This window comes from Solanum stenotomum, chromosome 4 (assembly GCF_019186545.1).
Source record: "Solanum stenotomum isolate F172 chromosome 4, ASM1918654v1, whole genome shotgun sequence".
Lineage (NCBI taxonomy): Eukaryota > Viridiplantae > Streptophyta > Magnoliopsida > Solanales > Solanaceae > Solanum > Solanum stenotomum.
In genome coordinates, this window is record NC_064285.1 from 15,047,729 (window position 1) to 15,075,440 (window position 27,712).

At 37.4% G+C, this 27,712-nt stretch overlaps 1 protein-coding gene across 1 annotated transcript; it reads left to right on the forward strand.

The window, feature by feature from the left end:
• The first annotated feature begins 1,947 nt into the window (after positions 1–1,947).
• LOC125863144 (peroxisome biogenesis protein 3-2-like) lies at positions 1,948–27,712 on the forward strand. The gene is made up of 7 exons (XM_049543295.1): positions 1,948–2,118; positions 2,465–2,626; positions 2,738–2,937; positions 3,016–3,146; positions 5,908–6,035; positions 26,462–26,689; positions 27,181–27,712. Exons 1-7 carry the CDS (start codon positions 2,114–2,116, stop codon positions 27,434–27,436), a joined length of 1,110 nt encoding a protein of 369 aa, XP_049399252.1. The 5' UTR covers positions 1,948–2,113; the 3' UTR covers positions 27,437–27,712.

Consider the following 27,712-nt stretch of genomic DNA (forward strand, 5'->3'; position numbering starts at 1 on the left):
TAAGTTTATACACAACTTTCATTAACATGCATAAACCTTCATAATTTCACCCCTCAAGGGTCATGAATCATGTATCACAATCACACTTATAAATACTACATTAGGCATAAATAAAACAAGATTCAATCACTACAATACCATAGAAACAATTCATAGTATTCACCTTGCATCAATACACCCATCACAATTCATGAAATTGGGGTCATGTGGAAGTTCATCGGTTTATGGGGGATTTTACTATAAAAATCACCATTAAACAACAAATCAACCATAATATAAGACAATTGACCCATTGAAATCGTTTTTACGAAGAACCCATGGCTAGATTAAAAACCTTAGTTTTTGAAGACTCTACCAATTCAAAATTAAGAGTTAAAGGGCTTCATGGATTAAAGCTCTCCTTGAATCAAGACTCCCATACCTTGATTGGAGATCCTTCACGAAATTGGAGAGAAGAAGTTCGTTCCTTGAATCCTAAGCTTGACCTTGTTCTTGTTCTTCAGTGGAGTCTTAGAGAGAGAATTTTTGGAAAGGAAAGTAGGTTATGTGTTGAGTCTTGTGAGTTATGAGGTGTTAAAAGAGTTGGTTAATAGTTAATAACTACTTATATATGCCTAAATAACTAACATAAACCGTCCCCACCCTTTAATAATTAAAATATAACTTACCTAATTTAATTCACCCTTGGCCGAATTTAAGACAGTCTCACAGACCCCATCTATGACCCCCACCCACAGGGCGTGGATGGACCCACGGACCGTACTGGTCACTTGTGGGTTGGGTCTGAGACTTGTCATTTTGGCTATGGTCCAGACCTCACTCACGAGACCCCACCCACGGTGCATGAGTGGGTCCACGAACCGTACTGCACGAGTGTGGAATGGTACTGGAACTTTGGAGATTTGGGGGAGGTCTAGCCTCGACTCAAGACCCCCACCTACGGGGCGTGAGTCCACTCACGGCTCGTGGGTGCCCTTTCGTGGTTCATGTTGTTTTTGACAGCTTTTTGGCCTGCCCTATGGTCCTCCTCAAGGAACCTTTGGGGGTCCTTAGGGGGGGGGTTTATGCCGTGATGTTTAGGTCCTAAAACATTAGTACTAAGTAGGGGAGGTTATTTTACGACTCTTATCTTTATGTTAGCCCTAATTAGGCTACTAGACTACATACTAGGCTCTAGCTTAGTTCATTAGTTTTCTGGAGTATTACAGTACCAATTTTTTTTTACTCATATTGCACTTTGCATCTATTTCGTGATGTAGGTCCGAGCACCAACTATTAATGTTGAGTTCAAGCCAGTTGTTGCAATATCTGGAGGTGAGGGTGAACTTACGACATCTTGGATCATACCTATCTCCTTCAATACTATTTGACTAGTCTTTTGTATTTTGAGACAAGTCTGTTTATTTATGGTCAACTTTTGGGACTTGTACTCATTTTTGTGGTATTTCTGTAGTTGTAACTTCCAGGTTCTAGGAGTGAACTTTTGTTTTGTGTATATATGTTGCTTCCGCTTTATTCTCCTGTTATTTCTTTTAATTGTTTATTCTTGCTTCATTTCTACCCTTGTACCCGTTACTTGTTGTTCCAGGTTACAAGTTGGCTTACCTACTGATGAGTTATAGTAAGTGCCATCATGACCTAAGAAACTGGATCGTGACATTTCCATATCTCTTTGTTTCTCCAATCACCCTTTATTTCCTTGTTCCAACCTTGATTCCCGCCTTAAAACTGTTAATAAAATAACATTATGTGTATATAATTTTATATATATATTTTGAACAAAATCAAATATCATAGATTTTTAAAAATGCGAAACCAAACCATACACAAACCAAATAAAAATCAAGTTGGTTTGGGTCCATTTTTACCCAAGTTACCCCTACGTGGGTTCATTTTTCTCAACTCTACAAATTACTTTCATTTCTTTTCTTATTTTCACAAGTAACTAATAATTGAAGCCGCTATTTTGTTAAATGTTCCAACCAAACAAACACACATGCCTATTTCGAAATTGGAAGTTCAAACTTCAAAGCAGCTATCAAATAGCCAAAACCCTCTGTTCGTAACAAAGGCAGGTGAAACAAACAGTGAATACCGACACCAAATTGCTTGAATGTGGTTAGTCGAATTCCATTTTTCTGTTATGTATTTGTTTCTCTACTGGTTTTCAAGCTGGGAGAAGTTTACAGTATCAGTATACTGTTAGTTAAGTTACATGTAAAATTAAATTTTGTTTCTGACTCTAGGTTTATTGAAATGCATATTGATGATGCATACAGTCGACTTTAACTATGCCCGTGATTTACAGTATCAGTATAATGTTAGTTAGGTAACATGTAAAAATTGAATTTTGTCTCTGACTCTAGGTTTATTGGAATGCATACAGTCAACTTTAACTAGTTTGTGTTTCGGGCATATTTGATTGATTTATCATTCAGTATTGACTCTGTTTTTCTTGGAATAGGGAATTTTGGATAAGATATAGGAGAAAGGCATATGTTACACTTGGTGTTCTGGGAAGTGGGTATTTTTTGTATAAGTTGTATGAGACACATAGGAGAAAACTCTCTGATCATCACACAGAACTCGAACAGGAAAGGAGAAGTGATGAACTCATTAAATTCCAGTTAAGATTTCTCTTTTTTGCTTTTATTTTTTTGGAGTGTATTATCTGTTCTAAAGAGTTTCGTCATGCTTAAAGTCATTAATGGATGAACTGGTTTTGTTTGATCGGTAGGGTGAAGGCACATTTTGAGAACGTTCAAAGAATAGCTGATTCAACAACATTGCCTCATGTAGTGCGATGTTTACGTAGTCAGATAGAAAAAGAATTGGACCTTACGCACTTGACAGAGAGATTGATGAAAGGAAAAGATCTGCCAAATAGTCTAACAGCTGCACAGAAGCTCGAGCTATGGGACAGACTCAAAATTATAAGTATGCAGAATGGGTTCATGCATTGAAATTTGACTTGAAGTAGTTGTCTTATCTTGTTGTGTGTTTGTGATCTTCCAGGTTTTACAAGAATGGTGTTGTCTCTGTGGGCTGCAACACTCCTGAGCTTATATATTAGAGTTCAAGTATATATATTAGGGAGACATCTCTATATAGACACAGCACGTGGCATTGGAGGTTCTGGCCAATTTGTAAGAACTGCTACCCCTTTTCTTGTTTATGACTTTATAATTGGTAGCTTGCAATTATGATGATCACTGTGTCTAAATTGTTTATTAGGGAAGCCTTGTTGCTAATTAAAATCTCTAAGGTTGTGAAATTTTAGATTACAAACTACTGATTAGTGTTGATGCTGGGAACAACGAACCAGTCCACAGGTCAATTACAGTGAAATTCAGTACTTGAGAAGGTCTATACTTCTCAGTTCTTGTAAGTACTGCATCAGAGTTGGCAATGGCATCTATGTTAGGCTTCAGCTCCTGAAATCATCCAGATCACGCTTACTGATAGCTATAGCAGTGTACCTTCCCCCCAGACTGCAACATATCCAAACCATTAGAACTGAAGGATTTCACTGATAACTTTCTATACTCTCTATCACCCTTCCAAGTGTTAATTTTCTTACATAAACCTTCTTTAGTTTCAAATTCCTAACCTCCAACTTTTGTTTTTGTCTCCTAACTACCCTGTTTATTCTTCTCAGTATCCATCTTGTGCCTAGAGCCAAGTTCTTTTGTTCATTATTGTAGAAACTTCCCTCTGTCTCTATCATCTTTACTTAGCTTATAATTTTTTTTTAAAAAAAATATCTGTTCACCAAGTGATTACATTTGTGGATTGTCTGTTGCTTAGAATTATTAACATTTAATAATATACATTGAAAGAAAAGTACAATGTGAATGAAAGCTGGGTTTTATTTTCTTATCAGTTATTTTACTTCGAACTCATTGATGGTAATATGTACTATTTCCTTATCCATAAAACTAGCAAGCTTTTACAATGCATATTTCAGGTGTAGGTCCTCTTTCTATGTAACTATACATACTAAATTAAAATTTTGGTAATAATCTCCTCTTGGCAGAGTGTAATTTTGGTATCTTTAGTTTTTGCAAGTTTGTGATGTAGTGGAAGCTTTGTACAGTTGCATATTCAGGCCCATAAATGGTACAGCCTACCGAAAGGTCAATATTTAGGTCATTCTCCATGAAATTCTGATGATAGTTGATAAGAGCACCTTGCTATTTACCTAAGTATCTTTGAGTTCCCTAACTAAGTGGGCTTTCCATGCTTGGCTGCAAAGTATAGAGTTATTTTTTTTTGAAGTAGGTAACTAAGTAAAGAGTTATCGAACCAGGTTCTGTTTATGAGGTTCTGCTTCCTCTCTTTCGCACTTCCAAATCATGGAATCATGGATGTAGGATTGCAGAGACAATTCCAATAATGTTTAGACTAAGGTTAGGTCCATGGGCTCTCTAGAAACGATATGAACAGACATCAGCCCACAAGTTTGAGAGTTTTCTGGGGGATTGAATGAACCAACCTGCCTTTTGTAGTCTTTTTGTGTATTATAGTTAAATGAACTGACCAGACACGATGCTTCGATCTGTCATCACTCTCTAGAAGATACTTATGCATATTTCAAATGTTAACCATCGTCTTCAGGTTCTTCTTGGACACCCTGGCACTCAATTTTGTCTCCAAAATTTCCCCGTTGTCACATAAGGGATCTTAATTTGTCTTTCACTTTCATATTCCTTTTCACATTAAAATGTTATCATGCAAGTCCTTGACTTGAAGCTACACATCTGCTTGACATAAATACCCTCATTAACTTCTATTCTAATGGATTGAATATCTTTTATAAGGAACTGGAGGAATATGCGATGGTCTTTTCCTGGAAACCCCCAACGAAACAATATAGATTCTTTCTTTTTTCTATTGGAGGGGGGTCAATTTTCTTGTAGAGCTGTATGCACAAAAGATGCCTGTCCGGTTGTTCAATTCTATCTTTTTGCTAAGCTTTATCTTTCTTTTCTCTTTGCTTTATCATGTTCTTGCAGTTTAATTAATTCAGTTTAGACCAACAGAATGAGAACAATTGTAAGATTTGCATTAACTTAGTTGAGGTAGAGTGGGCAAGAAATATGTGGAAACAATGACAAACTGAAGGAGGGAAGTGAAAATATAAGCATAGAACTTCTCTTTGCTTATAACAGTGGTGTTTAGGCAAGCTTTCTCGCACCTCGACTATTCCTTAGGTACCTGAATACAAACACAGAACTAAGGAGACTCTTATGTGCAGTTAATTTTAACAACAAAGCGAAGAAGCTGGAACATATGTAGAACCTACACACAAGAAGAAACGTATCTAGAAATAAGGAGACTAATGTGTAGTTGATGCTGGATAATGGGACATTTCTTGGTAGAACTGGATCTAACGCTGAGTATATGGGTTCTGTACCCGAATTTGCGATCTTTTCTGGGTTCCTTATTCTATTAAAATTTCTACTTGTTAAAGAAAAAGAAAGTTTATTCATATATACATATATGTGGTGCTTCATGATATTAAATGAGGAAAGTCTAACTGGAAAATATTCAACATCTTAAATTGACTAGTTCTTGTACTTCCTATGTTTCAAAACAATATGTAGGTCTGTGTGTGTATGCACGAACAAACAGAGAACATTTGAACCTTGTGGTCCATATTCAAACAGAAACAGAGGAAGCGGGTTTTGTGAGAAGCTTAAAATGAATGAAATTTCAGTTAGTTGTTACCGAAGGAAAAAAGAAAATCAAGATTACTGTGTTAATTATTTTATGCCCAGGGTTTCAGTGCTTCTTGCAATTGCTTTTCTTTTTCCTTTCCTATAATAAAGCTGATTTGATTGATGGTACATATTTAACCTACAGTTCTTTTATTTATTGGAGAAGTACTCTCTGTTTTGTTTTTAGGATGAAATTGATCTAATTGACAGAAACGACCAGCAGCAGTTTCTGGCCAGTGCAGATTATTTAACTTCTTTTGGCCTGCCCACCTTAATCTCTAGTTTTGAAGGAGCAACTTCTGAAGTCCTAAAAGGGTATGCCTTTTATTTCTTACTTAATTCCTCTACCATGCAAAACAACACAGTATGTGTGCATTTGCTGTTGGGTATTTGATCGGTTCAGTATCATTTATTGCATTTATGTTTGGTACGTGGTAAAACTGAGTTACTGACTACTAGCTGATAATTAGATTTCCCAAACCTTTTAGTTCTCCCTTTTCTGCCAAAAAACAAAAGAGTTGTCAATCTCCAAGTTAAGAGGGACTGCAAAATCAATATAATTGAGAATATGCACGAGCAAGTCTCAACTGTTTCCAAGTTTCAAGCCATAGACTTGCCCTCGTTACTCCAATTTCAACCTTAATATTTAAGTTTTACCATCACTGTATAGCCATACTTAAAAGTACTGATCTTATGTTATCTATGCTGAACTGTATTCTTCTTCTTATGGCTGATTCCGACTGTGATAAAATCTTGAGCATCTAGATGCAAAATGCTGGAAATTAGAGGCCCATATCTGTTGGAGAGATTCAGAATGGGGAAGAGAGACTTCATGGAGTGAGTCAACCTGGAGGACATAAGATGGAGATATAGGTTGGAATTGTGCAGGGAGGGAGGTTATGGAAGTGTTACTGTCAGAGGCAGATGTAGAGGGTAAGGCATGGGTTCATCTGAACCCAGTAACGTTGGTTTGGACTCAGTGTATGTGTTAAAATTCACTACATAAGTACATATGATCAATTTCAGACCTAGTAAAATTCAAGTTGTCACGACCCAATTCAACTAAATCACGATAGCACCTAAACCCCTTCAGGAAAACCAATCAACAATAAATAATCATTAAACCAAACTGAAATATAAAGTTTAATGGGAATAACATAAACAAAAATAGTAAAAACAAGTACATCCTTAATGGCCTTTATTTTTGATGTGGAGAGTACCGCTAAACGCGATGCTTCACAAAGCATATTCAACTCTTAAGGAATTTCATTGCACTCTAATCTCCCTTGTGAAGAGGCGCACTTCAATACCTATGTCAAAGAAAGAAGGGAAATCACAAGAAATTTTCATACACCCAGGCCTGATTCCATCGATGAATCATTTGAGAATGAGTTTAGCAAAACCAGTCTAATCTTGTTCAGCTCTACTGAGTAAGAAAGGCCCCCTTACTATAGATAGGGCCTTAGAGCTTTACTGATTGGGAAGAATGGTTTTCGCCCTCTAGCCCGCAGTTACTGGATTAGCAGCCATGTTGAAATTGAACCAAGGTCAGGATTAAATGTCCTGATTGGTGACATGCTTATGTTAATCCTAACGTTGCTAGGAACATCCTTGAAAGCCTTTATTACTATACCTATCAGTCGCGAAAACCACTATGAGGTCTATGTTGGATTATTCGGCATCCCCCTTCTTGCAATCAAGGTAGCGACTTCAGCCATGGACAACTCCCATAGTGTGACGAGTGGTGTGTACAAGGCCAGGAGTATCGATGACAAGTCATGCCTGCGTTGTTCATGCATTTAAGACGTTCCTGTTGCGCCCAAATCGCACACGCAAGTGCACGTGGTCGTTCAAGTATTAAAGTGGCTCTTATAAAGAGCCAGGTATCGTACCCACATGGACTTATGCTTAGAATCACTCAATTTCTCTAACTTCCAGCTAAGCACAAGTGTTATCAAGATTTCAAAAGTGATTTAGTTTCTAATTCTAAGAATTCAACAAAATGTAACAAACGCGATTCAATTTCGAGGGTTTGAAAACAATGATTGGGTAAAGTCTAGGGCTGCAGCTTCTATCAGGATTCATGCAATCAATATCATTTATATGGGTATTTATCAACTATCGAATCAATGAATCACAAGGTTAAATGTATGATCATGGTCTTCCGACCTCTAATCGCCTACGATAAATAACACCCTAACTACATCGTTGAGCGGGGATAGGATGGATTAAATACTGAGCATTACGATTTCTTCCTGTATAGTGACCCAAGCATGATTTCTAGGTATATCCATATCCTAGATACAAATTAACCCTAGTTATTTAGAATTAATCATGCTCCTTATGTCCCACATTGTATCCTCTTATTCCTCTCCTGAGTTCAATGTGGACAATGTATTTATTTCAATGGTGATCAGTCACGAAATACGAAAAGCAAGAACATAAGAAAGATTCATATGATAATTGACATTAACCCAATGAAAACTTAATAGATTACAATCATCCTGTAGCCACAACCCTAGAACTAGGGTATGTAGCTACTCATAATCCAAGATACGATCAAGCAATGTTCAATAAACATAAAGAGATCAAAAGGAAAAGAGTTTAGGAAAGAACCCTAAAAATGGTGAACACGTTCTCCCAAGTCGTCGTTCTTCAAAACCCATAAAAAGAATGATTAATAAAATAAAATATTTAACTGTTTATACTAAAAGTCGAAACGGCCAAAACTAGGCCTTAGGGACGCGTTGCGGAGGGAGTCCCAGATTTTTGTTCTGCAATCTTGGTCTCTTCTCCGCGACGCGGGAGTGACACGGACTGCTCTACCTCAAATCGACTCTCGCGAATTAAAATGAGGCTCCTTCTCCGTGACGCAGAGGCACATATTTGATTCGAGTCTTGATGCAATTCCCTTCTCCGCGACGCGGGCACTCCATGGAGTGTTCTGCCTAATTTTTTGCTTCACTCGAATTAATTTGAAACTCCCTCTCCGCGACACGGAGAAGATACGACCTTGCCTTGGAATCCTTTTCTTCTTTTTTCTTCCTTGCTTCTTTTTGCCTTGAATCTTTTGTGTTCCCCATTGTCCATTTTCGTGCTCGTTTCTCCGATTAAGCTCACCTACACAACTAATCATGTTGGTTAGCTCGTAGACAACCAAAAGACTCAATAAAACTATAAACGAACACATATTGAATTCAAACTAAGCTTAAATGCGGGCATAATTAGCTTTCTAGGAATATAAATATGCCTAAGATCAGTTCCCATGCTTGAAGATTGGGGTTTTCGTTGCCAAAAATCTTTTGACAAAATAAATGTGTTGCTAGATCTTTGCTCTAGAAAACTATACAGACAATAACGCACTTCCTCCTACTCTTTTTGCTTCTTTTTGAAGGTCTCTAACATATCCTTAATGCTGAGGAATACAACGTTACCAATTTTAAAAAATAAATATATGAGCTACTAGGAGTGGAAGTACAACTAAATCAGAATATTACAAGTCTATCTGTAAAGAAAATATTATAAAGAAAGCTACAAAGACTAGTCACCGTTGGATCAAAGTAGGAGGCTCACCAATGGAACTCAATACCAACTCCAAAGATCACAAACGAGTGCGCAGGTACTCGGATAAGTCTTTGCTCACACAGTGCAAAGTGTAGTACGAGTACACCAACACGTATTCAATAAGTATAATCAACCGTCACCAACAAAGTAGTGGCGAGGTTTCGTATCGAAAATACTTTAAAGCCCTGTGCAGTATATAGATGGCAATANTTCCTTTCTCTATATTTTTCTACCAGTCTACGCATAAGATGAATGGCTTCGGTAGTCGAACGTCCCGGCATGAATCCAAACTGGTTCTCGGAGATGGACACCCCTTTGCTCACTCTCATCTCCACCACTCTCTCCCAAATCTTCATAGTACGAGTACACCAACACATATTCAATAAGTATAATCGACCGTCACCAACAAAGTAGTGACGAGGTTTCGTATCGAAAATACTTTAAAGCCCTGTGCAGTATATAGATGGCAATACCACAATAACAAGAGATAAATATTCAAAACATGACATACATAGATATGCACAGTCCATATATTCAACATTTAAATGAAATGCATCGTTTATAAAAAAAAAAAGAAATGCATCAACAAGAGTCTACAAATCAAATGCATTAAAAAGACTCAAACGTTACTTAATAACAATCATTTTCAAATGCCATAACATATAACCAAAAATTCGTCGGTTTCGAGTCGAACTTGTGCGCACACTGCTCGTGTTGATCAGGGAACAATGACTTATGACATCCATATCCACATGCCATATCTAGAGTCTCTTGGCCTCCCTTATTAGAACATGGACAACTCAACACATTTGTATCAATCAACACAGACAACTCATTTGCCAACAACAACATACTCAATGTAATCCCACAAGTGGGGTCTGGGAGGGTGGTGAGTTAGCAGATCTTATTCCTACCTTGTGAAGGTAGAGAGGTTTTTGATGGCCCTCGACGTAAGAGAAGTATTTTAAAGCAGTTATAAAATGGGTATACATTAGTGTAGAAGCCACAGGATGAAAATATTAAAGAAAAGAACAACTACTATGATAACTGAAGCATAAAAAAATAATAGGTAATAATAAAAATCGAGGAGTAAGTTAAAATCGAACAATAAGCGACTACTCATGTGCCAAATATCACAAATATATGTGAACCACATATACCAACAGATATACATGTGTAAAGTACATAGCTAAGTAAGTCCAACCATGTAACCTGTTATGCATGCAATTTTTAATGTCAAACTAGCATATGAGAGATGCCTATAACATTATACTAGCATGTGATAATGCACAACTTTGTCATGACATGAAAATAACAATTAAAGTGTGGAATAACACATATGAATCCCGTATGTACAACCCCTCTACTTGCATATGTACTCGTCACCTCATATATACAGTACCCTTGAGTCCCAAACTAAACATCCAACAAGTCCAAAACATTATATGAACCAATGCAAAGTCTCAAATCAAGGAACGGGGTGCTAAAACTCAAAACGAGGAGTTGGATTGTTGCAAAATTGTGGTAAGACTCTAAATCTGAGCCCGTGAAGTTCAAATTCTAGATTTGCTTCTGATGTTGATGTACTCGTCTAAATGCCAAAAAGTTTAGGCAGTCTATAGTGGCATTGGGGTTTGTGAAGGGGAGTGAGAAGTAAAACACTTGTGGGGCAACATGTTGTCTTTTCTCGACTTGAAAACAATATTTATGGCTGCTTTGCAAATTCAAATCAATGTCTTTTTACTAAATGTGTTATTATAAAGCATGCCTATATTTTTCGATTGCTAACAACTAATCTAAAATACAAAATTGATGATCTTGGAATGGGATGTTTCAACTGTAACCCTCGCTCAAATGCGATTTGAAATTTCAATTTTTTCAGTAAGGACCGAGTAGTGTTCGCGCCTATGATCTTAACTTTGCAAGCAGTAGATGAGATCAGATTTGTGTTATTCTCATTTCTTATTTGAATACTTTCTTTGTTATTGTATCTAGAATGTTTAGCTAGAAATGAATGACTATGAACATCGAGCTAGATGGATGATATACAATGCAAATGTTATAGTTAGATAAATGTGATTAACTGCTCATTTGCCACCTTCCAATTGCTGGCCACGGGCAAGCCAATAGGTTCTCCAGTCTTACGTAATTTCTTGAACTTGAGTTGGAGTTGATATGTCGACATATCATTCTCCTTCATCACCCAGAAAAAAACAAGATAGTTGAAATATCATTTTCTAGGATTTTCATATTTTGCCTTACTATGAAGGTTTGGTTGAGGGTGGTGGAGACGAGGGTGAGGAGGGGCGAGACAATTTTTGAAAATTAATTCGAATTCATGTTGGGTCACTCAACTAAAGAAGTCATTCATCTCGTTAGGAAACTGGTGGAGCAGTATAGGGAGAGGAAGGACTTATACATGGTGTTCATCGACCTAGAGTTATCAAAGGCGAAAAGCGCAAAAAAGCTCTAAGGTCTGTTGGGGCTTTAAGCACACAACGCAAATAAAGCGTGGGCTTTAATGAGAAAAGTCGCAAAGGGAGAAGAAAAATATATATATGTATATATATATATTTAGTCCAAGACTAATAATTATAAACATGAATGACAAATATATGGACAAGGAAATTGATTTTTTTTTTATGATAAAGTGAAATATCAATTATTTAGTGTCAACTCTTCAATAGAGGCTCATTGGCAAGGAAAAGTATGCCTTAGAACCTTGATGATGACACTGAAGCGCACATAAAGCAAGGCGAAATGCTCAACACATTTTGAGCCTCACTTTAGGGCTTAAGCGCACCTTTGACAACACTGCATCGACCTAGAATATATTTTCGAACAAAGTCCCAAGGGAGGATCTTTGGAGTTGCTTGGAGGCTAGAGGTGTACCTGTGGCGTACTCAATCAAGGACATGTATGATGGAGTCAAGACTAGGGTAAGGATTGTGGAAGGAGACTCAGATCACTTCCTAGTTTTAATGGCCAGTTAGCTTTGGAGGATGGTTCTAGACCTGTAATAAGGCACAAAACAATACAACCTTTACTAGACTGATATAGAGTTACACATCACATATCAAATAGGCAATCACACATAGGAGTAAAATCAGTTAAGCAAAATAGCAGTTCATAAGCTTGAAATCAGTTAAGCAAAACAGCAGTTCATAGGCATGCAGAACATAAGACATCTCCCCCTTCATCATATAAAAGAAGTCTAGAAAGGAGGGAGTTCAAACGCCCACAAACAGGGCAATAAGTACATCCAAGCAAAAAGAAGAGGAGGTAATTCAGCGGTCAGCAAGAAAATAGTTCAGAGTGTTTATGATCCCTTCAAAGGAGTGATAGGTCTTTTCAGTGAGTTTGGAGAGAGAGAAGTACGAACTCTGGACAGCAGTAGCAAGTTCATTCTGGGAAACTTCAACTCTAGCAGCCTTGGAGTCGACTTGATTGAGAACTTTGTTGAAGGATTTGACGACTTCACTGCGCAGGTGGTTCAATTGAAGCTTCAGATTTCCCATACCTGAACTTGTGCCTTCAGATAGAGTAGAAATGCTGGACAGGGAATCTTGCACCTTCTGTAGGCCATCAACCACTGCAGCTAACGTGTGTTTGATCTCCATGGTTTCTTTCATTAATTCTGCTACACTCACCTTTAGGATGTCTATTTCAGAGGTTGCAGTAGCCTTTTCTTCGTCTGAAAATCCCACCTTAGGCTTGTAGAGAGCTTTCTTTGTCCACCTTCCATTTGCAAAAGTATATCCCATGCTGGCGAAGGTTGTGAGATCATAGGTAGCAGAGATCTTGTTTGCAGTGTATTCAGACAGATCTACCCCAACAACCTTAAGGATGCGAGAGATCACCATCCCATAAGGTAGACTAGCAGACCCGCTGGAGTCTTGAGAGCTTTCCTCCATGTAACCGAGAAACCATTCAGCCCAATTAATCTTGATTTTCCTTATCAGACAATACACAACAAAAATATCTCGAATAGTGAGGGAGCTAAGAGAGCTTTTGCGGGGAAGCAGAGTAGTAGCAACGATGTGAGCCAGAATTCTATGTTCAAAACAGATAGTAGAGGGTCCAAAATCAGAAAGATTCGAACCTTTCTCAGCAATGGCTCGTTTGGCCTCTTCGAGAGTAACTTCGAAATCATCAGGCCAGTTTCTGCTAAAAAAGGGAATTCTTCCAGAGAACTTAGTTCCATAAACCTTTTCAAGGAGATCTTGACTGAGCACAATGCGATACCCCAACACAAGGGTTTCTAATTCACCATTGTCCTTAGAGACGCGAAGATTTGCATAGAACATTTTAACCGGTTCCTCAAACACTTCATTTTCACAGAGTAAGAAGAAAAGATACAGTTTCTGGAAATTGAAATACATACTCACAGGGCAATGAGAGCCATCCAGTTGATTGAGGCAAATTACTCGTCCAGGAGCCGAAGTTCTGTCTTTGAAAGTCATGAACTTGGCCTTCTCCACTGAGCTCCAGAACAATTGCAGGTCCTCTGGTTTGAAATCCACGGAATCTGCTTTGTGCTTCTTGCTTGCATGTCCAGAAGGGGTGGATTTTTTGTTAGAGGCAGAGGACGCAGGGAGATCCTCCATAGAAGAGTCCGAAATCTCAACAGGAGAGAAAGAGACAGAGGGGTTTTTCAGTCTCTTGCTTGGACAGAGGGAGACTTGAGAGGTGTTAGTCATGGAAGAGACACACAGAGAAGGTTTGAGATGAGGAGAAGGGTTTTGGGAGCAGAGAGATATAGAGGTGTATGGAAGATGAACAGTTGGAAGAGAAAGGTTAAGGGGCGTAAAGATATAGGGATGCAAAGGAGATGAAGGTGAATTGACGGGTGTCAGAACATGCAAAAGTGCACATAAAAAAGGCAAAAAAATAATCTAATTAAGCAAAGGAAATAAATTTATGAGAATTTGTGACACCTAAGCAATCATGCAATAAACAAAATCTCTCTTCTAATCTTGTAAAAATATCTGCAAGTTGATTTTCGGAGTCAATAAATTCTAGGGAAAAATCGTCATTTTCAACATGATCTCTGATAAATTGATACTTAATGTCAATATGTTCTACTCTAGAGTGATGCACGGTGTATTTAGAAAACTTATAGCACTCGTATTGTCACAGATCATAGGCACATTATCCAAAAATAGATCATAATCGAGCAATTGATGTTTCATCCACATTTTTTGAGTTCCACAGCTAGCGAGAGCTATGTATTCTGCTTCGGTTGTGGATAGGGCCACAACTTTGTTTTTTGCAGTGCCACGAGATGAGTGCTTCTCCGAGGATTTAGCATGTACCACTGATGCTTTTGCGATCTGTTTTGTCACTTGCAAAATCTGCATTTGAGTAACCAATTAGATCAAAATTGTTAGTATGAGGATACCAAAGTCCGTGATCTTGAGTTCCGATGAGATATCATATGATTCTTTTGACCGCTATCAAATCGGATTCCTTTGGAGCGGATTGAAATCGACGCACTTGCACACACTGAACATGATATCGGGTCTACTGGCAGTAAGATAGAGCAATGGTCCAAGAATTCCACAATATAATTTTTCATCGACGTCTTTTTCAGGTGCATCAGTGTCTAGACAAGTGGACAGACTCACTCGTAGGGGTGCCAAAAGCTTTCCTTCTACCATCCCACATTTCTTAATGAGTTCCTTGGTGTTCTTGGATTGAGTGATAAAAGTTCCTTCTGATGATTGTCAGAGTTGTAGCCCTAGGAAGAACGTTAATTCTCCCATCATACTCATTTTGAATTCTCCTTTCACTAAATCAACAAAATATGCAGAGGAGATGGGAAGTCTTTAGAAGGTGAAAAAGACGAGTGTCAGAACATGGAAAAGTGCACAAAAGGCAACAAAATAATCTAATTAAGAAGAGGAAATAAATGAATGAGAATTTGTGACACTTAAGCAATCATGCAAAAATTAAAATGTCTCTTATAAAAGAGGTTTTGTAAAAATATCAGCAAGTTGATTTTTGGAATCAATGAATTATTGAGAAAATCGTCATTTTCAACATGTTCTCTAATAAAACGATGCTTAATGTCATTATGTTTTGCTCTAAAGTGATGCACGGTGTATTTAGACAAACTAATAGCGCACTTGTATTGTCACAGGGAATAGGCACATTATAAAAAAAATATATATCATAATCGATAAATTGATGTTTCATCCACAGTTATTGAGTCCCAACTACCAAGAGCTAGGTATTTTGCTTCGGTTGTGGGTAGGACCATAGAGCTTTATTTTTTGCTGTGCCACGAGATGAGTGGTGCTTCTGCTATTTGTCTTTATCACCTGCAAAATATGCATCTGAGTAACCAATTAGATCAAATGTTGATTTGTAAATATCTAACTTGGATCATATATGATTTTGTAGGATTTAAATTGATCTTATAAAATCTTATCTGACATGCTATTGAATAGGTTAGAATATTAGATCAAATAAAATCATCCCTTAATTATCAAATCTGCTAGAATCAAGGGATCTGATTGCTAGTTAGTTTAGTTTTCTATACTATAAATTTGTATCTCTATGGGTGAATAAAATTGTACCACTTTGGTACCAAAACTTTCGTGGTATCAGAGCAGCTTCATTTTTGTGTTGCTTATGACTAAAACAACATTTACTGGGTTACTTCACCCAACGACATCGATAGAAGCTAAGAGTCTTATTAGGAAAGTTCCAATGAGCCAAGGCAGCGATTTTTCTCATTTTTCCTTTCAGCTTACTTNTCATAATCGATAAATTGATGTTTCATCCACAGTTATTGAGTCCCAACTACCAAGAGCTAGGTATTTTGCTTCGGTTGTGGGTAGGACCATAGAGCTTTATTTTTTGCTGTGCCACGAGATGAGTGGTGCTTCTGCTATTTGTCTTTATCACCTGCAAAATATGCATCTGAGTAACCAATTAGATCAAATGTTGATTTGTAAATATCTAACTTGGATCATATATGATTTTGTTGGATTTAAATTGATCTTATAAAATCTTATCTGATATGCTATTGAATAGGTTAGAATATTAGATAAAATAAAATCATCCCTTGATTATCAAATATGCTAGAATCAAGGGATCTGATTGCTAGTTAGTTTAGTTTTCTATACTATAAATTTGTATCTCTATGGATGAATAAAATTGTACCACTTTGGTACCAAAACTTTCGTGGTATCAGAGCAGCTTCATTTTTGTGTTGCTTATGACTAAAACAACATTTACTGGGTTACTTCACCCAACGGCATCGATAGAAGCTAAGAGTCTTATTAGGAAAGTTCCAATGAACCAAGGCAGCGATTTTTCTCATTTTTCTTTTCAGCTTACTTCTCACAAGCTGAATGGAAATAATTATTTGGAATGAGTGCAATCTGTTCATTTGACAATTGATGGCCGAGGAGAACTTGAACACCTAACTGAAGAACCGAGAAAGCTTGAATCAGGAGACCCGAAAATGAACATCTGGAGATAAAAAAAACTCTATGGTAATATCTTGGCTACTAAACTCCATGAAACCTGCCATAGGTAAACCATATTTGTTTCTTCCCACTGCTAGGGATGTTTGGGAGGCTGTTAGAGAGACTTATTCTGATATAGAAAATATCTCTCAGATTTAAAAAAAAATTAAATTGTGGAAAGCTAGGTAAGGGGAGAGAGGTGTTACTATTTATTTATAATGAGATGGTTTCCCTATGGCAAGAATTAGATCCATGCTATAATGATGAATGGAAGTGTCCTATGGATAGCGTAAAAGCAATGAAAAAGGAAGAAAATGAGAGGGTTTATCTATTTCTAGAAGGGTTGAACCAAGATTCGATGAACTTCGTTCTTGAATTCTTGGAAAAAATCCACTGCCCACTTTGAGGGAAACTTTTTCTGAGATTAGGCGAGAGGAAACAAGGAGGAATGTTGCTAAAAATAGATCTCAATCTGCAAACAAAAACTATAGATTCTTCTGCTCTAGTTGCTGTGAAAAATGATCATGATAGGAAAAAGAAGTTGTGGTGTGATTTTTGCAAAAAATACTGGCACTCTCATGAGACTTGCTAGAAAATCCATGGGAAACCGTCTAACTAGAATAAAATAAGGGCAAACATCCATGGCAGCCAGGTTTTTTAGTGTGCTAGTGAAGAATCAAGGCTGAAATCTTCTCCAGAAATGCCACCATTCACCAGGGAACAGTTGGAGCTACTGCACAAACTTCTCCAATCTCAACTCCAAACTTGTAAACCTGATCTTTCTACTCCTACTTGTTCTTTTTCCCAAATAGGTAATGTACCATATGGTTTTGTGAGTACAGATTCAACTAGTATTAGTTTTTGGATCATAGATCATAGATGCAGGGGCTAGTGATCACATGACATGGAATTTCCATTTTTTTTCGACTTACATTCCGTCCGCAGGAGATAAAAAAGTCAAAGTTGCTGATGGTTCCTTCTCAACAATTGCTGGAAAAGGGACAGCCAAGTTGATGCCCTTCATGTTCCAAAATTGTCTCATAATCTTTTGTCCATCAACAAATTGACTCAAAACCTTAATTGTCGTGCTATCTTTGACTCTATTTCATGTGTATTTCTGGACAGGGTCTCGGGGAGGATGATTGGCAATGCTAGAGAGTTTAATGGTCTCTATTTTCTTGAAGATGGTGACAATTCAGTAAATCTAAGTTCAACTTGTTCAAAATCTGTTCTAGTTGATAATAAATTTATGTTATGGCACTGTAGAGTTGGTCATCCAAGTTTTCATTATTTGAAGCTCTTATTGCCTCTGTTGTTTATGAATAAAAGTGCATCCTCTTTAAGTGTGAAATTTGTGAAATGGCTAAACATAGATGTTCATCTTTTTCTTCCCAAAAATCATCATGCAACAAAACCTTTTATGTTGATCCATAGTGATGTCTGGGACCTTCTAGGGTAGCAACTGTAAATGGAAAAGATGGTTTGTGAGTTTCATAGATGATCACACTAGACTAACTTGGGTGTACCTATTGAAAGACAAAGGGGAAGTAAAACATATGTTTGAGGCTTTTTATGTTATGGGTGAGACATAATTTCATGAGAAGATTCAAATATTTCAAAGTGATAATGGGAGAGTGTTTTTCAATGACTAACTAGGCATTTTTTTCACTCCCAAGGGAATAGTGCACCAAAGTTCATGTCCCAATACACCCCAACAAAATGGAGTAGCTGAGAGAAAAAATAGGCATCTTATGGACGTAACTGGTGCCTTATTGTTCACAAGTGAAGTCCCTGAATTTCTTTGGGGCGAAGCTCTTTTAACATCCACCTATCTTATTAATAGGATGCCTTCCCGTGTTCTAGGTTTTAAAACCCCTTTCAGTATGTTTAAGACATACTTCCCTACTTTCAGATTGACCGCTAACCTATCCTTGAGAATCTTTGGGTGTAGTGTATTTGTTTATATTCATGATCATAATAGGAGTAAACTTGATCCACGTGTTAAGAAATGTGTTTTTGTTGGCTATGCCCTTAGTCAAAAGGGATGCAAGTGTTGTGACCCTAATACTAAGAAGGTTATTGTCACAATGGATGCCACCCTTTTTAAATTTCAATTGTTTTTTGGAACTCATCTTCCGGGGGAGAAACATAGAGAAGATTCGAGGGATAATAAGGATCCTCTTGATCTCGCATGTAAGGAAAAAAAATGATCCAACTTTTATGATAGATACGGGAAATAGTATTTTTGGTAATAACAACCTAGGTAAGGTAAGAGATCCAAACTTAAACAATGAAATTGTGACAATAAAGTCTTTTCATGAATCATGATACTACTAATGACAAGAATAGGGAACAAACAAAGGAATTACAGGTTTACATGAGAAAAATTAGAGCCAAGAAAAATAGATCAAGGATTCTCATCAGAACCAAATGTCCACCCCGCAAGATCTCACTGATACACAAGGTAATTCTACAGAACCTAATTTTGATTTGCCCCTTGTTACTTTAGACCTTGATCTTCCAATTGCCAAATGTAAAGGGGTAAGAAAAGTCATTAACGATCCCATGTCAAGTTTTGTGTCATATAGAAACTTGTCCCCTTCTTATATAGCTTTTCTTTCTCAATTATCTGGAATGGAGATATCGAGAAATGTGCAGGATGCTTTGAATGTGCCCAAGTGGAAAGAGACAATTCTAGAGGAGATGAATGCTCTTGAGAGAAATGAAACCCGGGAAAAGGTGGAACTGCCACGTGGAAAGCAAACAGTGGGTTGCAAGTGAGTGTTCACCATCAAATTTAAATCAAATACATCCCAGGAGAGGTATAAGGCATGTTTGGTAGGGGTGTGCAAAAACCGAACCGATAAAAGTTTGTTATTGGGATATTGGGTTAACGGTTTTTTAATCATTTTACAAAAAAAATTATTGGGTTATTTGTTCGATATTGGTTTTTAATATTGGGTTATTGGGTAAACCGATAACCCATTAAGACTAGTAATTTACTACTTTTACTTGTACATAAATATTATATATTAATCTCAATATCTTACTAGTTACTATCTTTGTCCTTTAGCTTCAATTCACACTTCACAATGACTTTGAGTTCACAATTTCACATTATACAAAACCTTAAAATCTAAAGTAAGAACCCCATTCTTCTTAATTTCTCTTTGTGTTACGCTTGTATAGTTCTTTTCATGTTTGTTATTATTGTTTCTATTTTATGAGCATTTGTAAAGTTACATTATTGTGTTTTCGCATCAAATTTATTAGAAAAGTCATATATTTGTTTTATAAGTATTTTCTTATTGGTTAAACCAAAAACCGAACCATTAAGGACCAAAACCGATAAAAAATACTCCCTCCGTTTCAAAAAGAATGACCTCCTTTCCTTTTTAGTTTGTTTCAAAAAGAATAACCTCTTTCCTTTTTTGGTGATATTTTAATTTCAGCTTTCCACGTGACATGTTTAAAGCCACAAGATTGAAGGGCAGCTTAGTACATTTGACATAACTTTAATTTAGGACCACAAGATTCAAAAGTCTTCTTTATTTCTAAAACTTCATGCCAAGTCAAACCAGGTCACTCTTTGTGAAACGGAGGGAGTATCTTATTGGTTTGGTTATTGGTTTAACATATTTTAAAATTGAAAACCGATAAACCGAACCAATAATACATAAAATCGAACCAAACCGACCGATGCACACCCCTAATGTTTGGTAGCAAAAGGGTTCACTCAGACCTATGTGATTGACTATCTTGAGACATTCGCTCCAATTGCCAAGTTGAATTCAATCAGGGTTCTTTTGACAAATTGCTGCCAATCTTGATCCCCCTTCAACAACTAGATGTTAAGAATGCATTCTAGAATATAAAACTTAAAGAAGAAGTCTACATAGATCCTCCTCTAGGTTTTGAAGAAAGGTATGGAATTAGAGTGTGCAACCTAAAGAAATCTCTCTATGGTCTCAAACAATGTCTAAGAGCTTGGTTTGAGAGGTTTACTCAGTTAGTAAAAAACAAGGGTACACTCAAGGGTAAGCAGATCATACCATGTTCATTTGACACTCTCTTGAGGGAACAACTATCCTGATAGTGTATGTCGATGATATCATACTTAAAGGAGATGACTTGCCCGAAATGAAGAATTCAAAAAAAAGTTGGCCTCGGAGTTCGATATCAAAGATTTGGGTCAGTTGAAATTTTTCTTGGCATGGAAGTAGCAAGATCAAAAGAAGGCATTATGGTGTCACAAAAGAAGTATGTACTATATTTTCTAAAAGAGACAGGGGTGAGTGGTTGTCGTCCAGCTGAAACACCTATTGATCCGAATATAAAATTCGGAAACAAAGAAGGAAATTCAGTTGACCAAAGTCAATATGAGAGACTAGTGGGGAAGTTGATCTACTTATCACACACTCGACCTAATATAACTTTTGTTGTAAGCTTAATGAGTCAATTTATGCAATCTCTAAAGGAAGAGCACCAAGAAGCTGTCTACGGGATTCTAAGATATCTGAAAAGTTCACTCGGGAAAAAAAAGATCAAGATAGGGGCATTGAAAGCTTTACAGATGCAGATTGGGCAGGTTCTACTATTGATAGGAGGTCTACATCAGGATATTATACTTTTATTTGGGGAAATCTCGTAACTTGGAGGAGTAAAAAGCAGAATGTCGTAGCCTATAGCAGTGCTGAAGCTGAATACCAATCTATGGCCCATGGGATCTGTGAAATGATTTGGCTCAAGAAGATGATGGAAGAACTAGGAAAATTGTTTGTGTTACCAATGAAGTTGTATTGTGACAACAAAGCCGCCATAAGCATTGCTCACAATCCAGTTCAACATGACAGAACAAAGCATGTTGAAGTGGATAGGCACTTCATAAAAGAGAAGATTGAAGAAGGAAATATGTGCATGCCTTTCGTCCCAACAAATCAGCAAATTGCGAATATTTTCACAAAAGGCTTGTTTAAACCAAAAATTGAAATTCTTGTAAGCAAGTTAGGCATGATAGATATTTACATGTCAACTTGAGGGGGAGTGTTGATTTGTAAATATCTAAGTCTCATCAGATATGATTTTGTAGGATTTAAATTGATCTTATAAAATCAGAATCAGATCTGATATGCTATTGAATAGGTTAGGATATTAGATCAAATAAAATCATCCCTTGATTCTCAAATCTGCTAGAATCAAGGGATCTGATTGCTAGTTAGTTTAGTTTTCTATACTATAAATTTACATCTCTATGGATGAATCAAATTGTACAACTTTGGTACCAAAACTTTCATCAAAATTGTTAGTATGAGGATATCAAAGTCCGTGATCCTGAGTTCCGATGTGATATCATATAATTCTTTTGACTGCTGTCAAATGGGATTCCCTTGGAGCGGATTGACATCTGGCGCACTTGCACACACTGAACATGATATCAGGTCCGTTGGCAGTAAGATAGAGCAATGATGCAATCATTCCACGATATAGTTTTTCATCGTCTTTTCTAGGCGCATTAGTTTCTAGACAAGTGGATAAATTCATAGGGTGCCAAAAGCTTTTCCTTTTTCCATTTCCTGAATTTCTTAATGAGTTCCTTGGTGTACTTGGATTGAGTGATTAAGTTCCTTCTTATGACTGCCGGATATTCTCGACTCAATTGCCAATGATGGTAATTTTTTTGCGGCATTTGGAATTGTGCACTTACTTGCATCGAACAATACTTGAAAACCTGCTTCAAAGAGTTGACTTGTGCTCAACAGATTATGCTTAAATCCATCTACTAGATATACTTCAATTAGATCACATGAAGGCTTGATTGTTATAGCTCCAACTCCCACAACTTCCCCTTTTGCATTGTCACCGAATTTGACAGAGCCACTGTCTATCCTTTTTACTTATTTGAAATGTTCTTTATTTTCTGTCATGTGCCTGGACCACCCGCTGTCAGTGACCCACTCACCCACATACACTTTTTGAGTGACTTCTTGGTGTGTTCTTGCAAAACGGATAAGTCAGTTTCTTCTAGGTACCCCAGCATTCTTGAGTCCTTGATGGTTAGATATTGTTTCTCCTGAAAATTTTGGTTTCCAAATCCATTTTCCAAACAGATTCCTTTTGAACTGACAGTTGAACTATTTATGACCAATTTCTCCACATGAGAAACATGTAGGTTTATAATAGTAATAAGGTTTTGCAGAGAAAAAAATCAGCCAAGGATTTTTCAGAGGAGTTTGGATGGAAAGAGTGATTTTGAGGCAACACAATTCAATAAGAATTATTTGATCTGACTGAGCTCTGATTGGGTGATTTCTTAATGTTGTTTAATTGCATTTAATGTCACCCAGCTCCTCTTCAAGTAAGCCAACTTCAATTTAACTTTCCTCGAGAAGAATTTGCCAATCTTTCTTGTCTTTGGCCAATTTCTTATATTCATCAATTATTTTTTGAAGATCATCAATTACAAGATCTACAGAAGCTTGAATGTTAGAACAATTTGGACAGTAGGTAGGATGTACCTCACCTGTTTTACCAATTGCCATGAAGCAGATGTTGGCGATCTCAGTGTGTACGTCATCAGTTGCATCTTCATCACTCCAGGCTCTCAAAGATTTTTATAGTTATTTCTCCAATAATTATTTTTCTTGAGCTCTGGACAGTTTGGTTTGATGTGTCCAGTTTTTCCACAGTGATAGAATCTATCGTCATTTTTGTGATTTTCATTGTTTGTAAATCCTTGTTGTGGTTTTTGTTTCCTCTGCCTTAGGATCTGTCTGACTCCTTGATTTATTAATGCAAGAGCTTCACTTCTTTCTTCATCATCTTCATCTTCATCGTTGTGAGCTACAACCTTGAAAGCAACTGTTTTCTTTTTTCTTCATTGATGTGTCTATTTATATGATTCTGCACATAGGCCATGAGATTTCCTCGTAGATTGTCATAGGTTAAATTTTCCAGATCTCCTTCTTCCAGAATGGTGGCTTTCCAAGCTTCTGATTAACTTTCTTACTTGTAGTCCGTTGGAGTAAATCATTCCTAACAATTTGAGTTCTCCTACAATCTTGCTGAAACGGGAGAAGATGGATTCAACAGTTTCTTCCTCCATCATTTTGAATAGCTCATACTCTGATTCTTGCTTCCTTGACCTTGGAGGTACCTTCATATGTGACTTCCAAGTTTGTCCCACATTTCTTTAGCAGTGTCACATGTGGATATATTTTCGTACTCTGCTCCGCTTTTTGCATAGTAAAGTAAACTTATGGCTCTAGCATTAGTTTGGATTACCTCTTGTTGTTCCTTGGTGACTTCAAAGGTTTCAAGATCAGTGTTGCTTGTAGACTCCTTTGGGTTGACTCCTGGAATAAGCTTTGGTCCTTTCTTGACCACTACCCATACTTGGAAGTCGCTTGATTGAACAAATATTCTAAACCTTTTCTTCCAGTGAGAGTAGTGTTGACCATTGAAATATGGAGGTTGCTTTGATGAGTGACCGTCTTGTAGAATAGCACCGGGAATTTGATATGCAACCATTTGATCTTTGCCTGACGTGTTGTTAACAACTTGAATGTGAGAGCTACTTTGATACCAATTGATATTCAAGAGGGTGTGTTAAAGCAAAAAGTCTCATATTGGTGGTTAATAAGATGGGTAGACTCTTTATAAGGCTTGGGCAATCCTCCTCCCTTTGAGCTAGCTTTTGGGGTGTGAGTTAGGCCTATGACCTAATTTAACATGGTATTAAAACCAGGCCCATCCCAATTTTTTGTTCACCGATGTTGGGCTCCCATTTTGAAGTGTTCACACTCCAGTTGAGGTCTGGGCGTGCGGGGGAGTGTTAAGAAGTTCCACATCGGTAAAGGGATGGGAAATTTGTCTCCCTATATGGACAAACCTCCTCATGAGCTAGCTTTTGGAACGTGAGTTAGACCTAAGACCTAATTTAACATGGTATCAGAGTAGGAGACTAATTTCCCATCCCTCTATCGATGTGGGACTTCTTAACACTCTCCCTCACGCCCAGACCTCAACTGGAGCGTGAACACTTCTAAATGGGGGCCCAACATCGGTGAAGAACAAATTGGGATGGGCCTGGCTCTGATACTATGTAAAGAAATGACACTTAGGCCTAACTCAACCCCAAAAGCTAGCTCATGAGGGGAGGTTTGTCCAAGTCCATATAAGGAGACCAATTTCCCATCCCTCTATCGATGTGGGACTTCTTAACACTCTCCCTCACGCCCAGACCTCAACTGGAGCGTGAACACTTCTAAATGGGGGCCCAACATCGGTGAAGAACAAATTGGGATGGGCCTGGCTCTGATACTATGTAAAGAAATGACACTTAGGCCTAACTCAACCCCAAAAGCTAGCTCATGAGGGGAGGTTTGTCCAAGTCCATATAAGGAGACCAATTTCACATCCCTCTATCGATGTGGGACTTCTTAACACTCTCCCTCACGCCCAGACCTCAACTGGAGCGTGAACACTTCTAAATGGGGGCCCAACATCGGTGAAGAACAAATTGGGATGAGTTTGACTCTGATACTATGTAAATATATGACACATAGGCCTAACTCAACCCCAAAAGCTAGCTCATGAGAGGAGGTTTGTCCAAGTCCATATAAGGAGACCAACTTCTTACAGGGTAGGGTGGGGGGTTGAATTGACTGCTTATTAATTTGAAGGAGATTTAGTAGTCGACTCGTACTTATTGGGAATCGACTATGTTCCTTCGATGAGAGTTAGTGAAGCAAAGCAAATAAATAAAAATGCAAGTAATGAAATAAGTAATAAATGACACAGAGATTTATACTGGTTCGGATCACCAATGTGGTGCCTAGTTCAATTCCCTTGGCTTGGTAACTTGATTACATAGTGTCAAGATGATTGTGTAGAATCTCTCTTGAACTGATGTGAGGTCAGTTATTCTTTTGTGCCAGAGCCTTCTACCCGTACAGCTACCTATTTTCTTCTTTCTTTTGTTTACACTGATAAGCTAGTACAGTGCTTTAGTAACAAATAGAAGTAATTTGGATTGCTCAAGTGAAGTTGTGTGTATCTACACTTGATGTGGTCTTCTTTATAAAGGCTTCTGCAAGGTCTTCAATCTTGAAGGAGATCATTCCTTTGATATCCTTGCTGATTGCTCTAAGGTAACCCAAGGGATTCTCCCAATCACACGAGATGAGATTTCATGATTGAGATCTTGATTAGTGTCGGTGTTGATGACATGGTGCGCACCAATCCTTGCATATTCTCTGGATGCCGTTTCTCGTAGCTGGCTTATTTTCTTCTTTCCAAAATTAGAGGATTTGACTGGACGCTGATATCCCTGCTGATGTGTTCTCTTCCAGAATTAGGACGATTTGATTTTCCCTGCTGGATTGATTTGATTGGTCCTTTGTGATTCGCTCCCATTGTATTTTTGGGAATGTAATCTCCTTGAATTGGGGTTCAAATCCTCTCGACTTGATTTGCATCCTTGATTGAACTTTCCATCGTGACCTGCAAATAAGTTAAGTGTCATCATTAAAACTTAGAGAGATTTAGAGCTAATAGAAAGGTACATTTAACCCTTCTTCTTGAACCAAAAATATGTGCAGATTACTCTTTGTTATATCCACCACGTCCACATGTATATCTGAAAGCTATATATCTTGCCTGAAAGATCTTTATATTCAACTCAGAACTTCTAATTTGCAGAAAACAGCTGAAGGATTTCTTCAACTCTACTGTACTTCATGATACTATTATTCAGATATTGAACACCTTCATGAGCACAGGAAGTCCTCATCACTGGCTGAGTTTTCTGATGCCAGAGGACTCTAAGCGAAATAACTTAGGTGTAAGCTCGAGCACTGGCAGCACAGATCTGTCTAATGCATCCAAATTTGAACAACTTATGCTGGAGACACGAGCAGTGTTGTCAAGGTACACACTTCTTTTGCTATACCTGTGTTTAACATTTTAACATTCACTAAGGTAATTTAAGTTCATCATTATGTTGTGAGTCAAATATAAGTTTCTTTACTGCACTAGTTAGCATGATCGATCATGTGAAAAATGCTACTTTCTGGAAGTTATGTGAAAAGACTACTTCATAACAGGTAACTTGCTCTGGAGCACGGCATAGTGAAGTAGTTTTCATGTATACATTTTTATCATTATCAAAAAGAATGGAAGGAGCTGATGTAAAATTTGCATCTTCTTAAGCTGATTTTATCATGAATAATATCAAATGAATTTCCCTTCTTTCAGCTAGCCCTCATGCCCCCTGTAAAGCGTCTGAATTCAAAAACTAAGGAAAATATTCAATGTTTTAAGTTTCTCCTACATTCCATTGCAATATTAATCTTCTTGGCTTGTGCCTTTGTGGTAAATTTGTTAGTAATATACTCAGAGTCCAACTTTTTGTTGGGCAGTACCGAATTCAGGAATATCGTAGACATATTACTAAAAGCAGCTGTGGATGTACTGATGGAAGACATAAGTGTCTTATGTGGTGATGCCAATTTAACATCAGGTATGCCATTAGCTAAACTTCTTCCACGAATCGCTCACATGGATCAGATCCTACTCGAAGAACCCAATAGAAACAGGTATATCCAAGTTATCCAAGACATACCGGAAATAGAAATATTTTTCACCGTGTTGTATGCAAGTACTGCTGCTTCTTAGTTAGGAACATTGTTATACTGTAGCTTTAGCATAGGCTTGGATGTAAAATTTTACATTTGGGTTTTGGTTAAGTGTTAGTTGTTACCTTGCTTGAGAAAATTCTACTTGAGGAGTTCAAATGTGAACAAAATAAGAAGAAAAAGTGGAGAGTTTTTTTGGTCAAGCCTGAATTAATGATTGAGGCTACTTTCTGGGTGTGTGCCATGTTCTTTTTGCCAAACTTTGTTGAATATTGTTAGCTTATGTTATATACATTTTAACTTCTTTTTCTTTGAA

What these genes read in the sequence shown, in the direction of transcription:
- LOC125863144 (XM_049543295.1), top strand. An exon ending in GGACAGACTCAAAATTATAA is followed by an intron (nt 2,938 to 3,015) that starts GTATGCAGAATG and finishes GTGATCTTCCAG; the next exon opens with GTTTTACAAGAATGGTGTTG. An exon ending in ACACGAGCAGTGTTGTCAAG is followed by an intron (nt 26,690 to 27,180) that starts GTACACACTTCT and finishes TTTGTTGGGCAG; the next exon opens with TACCGAATTCAGGAATATCG.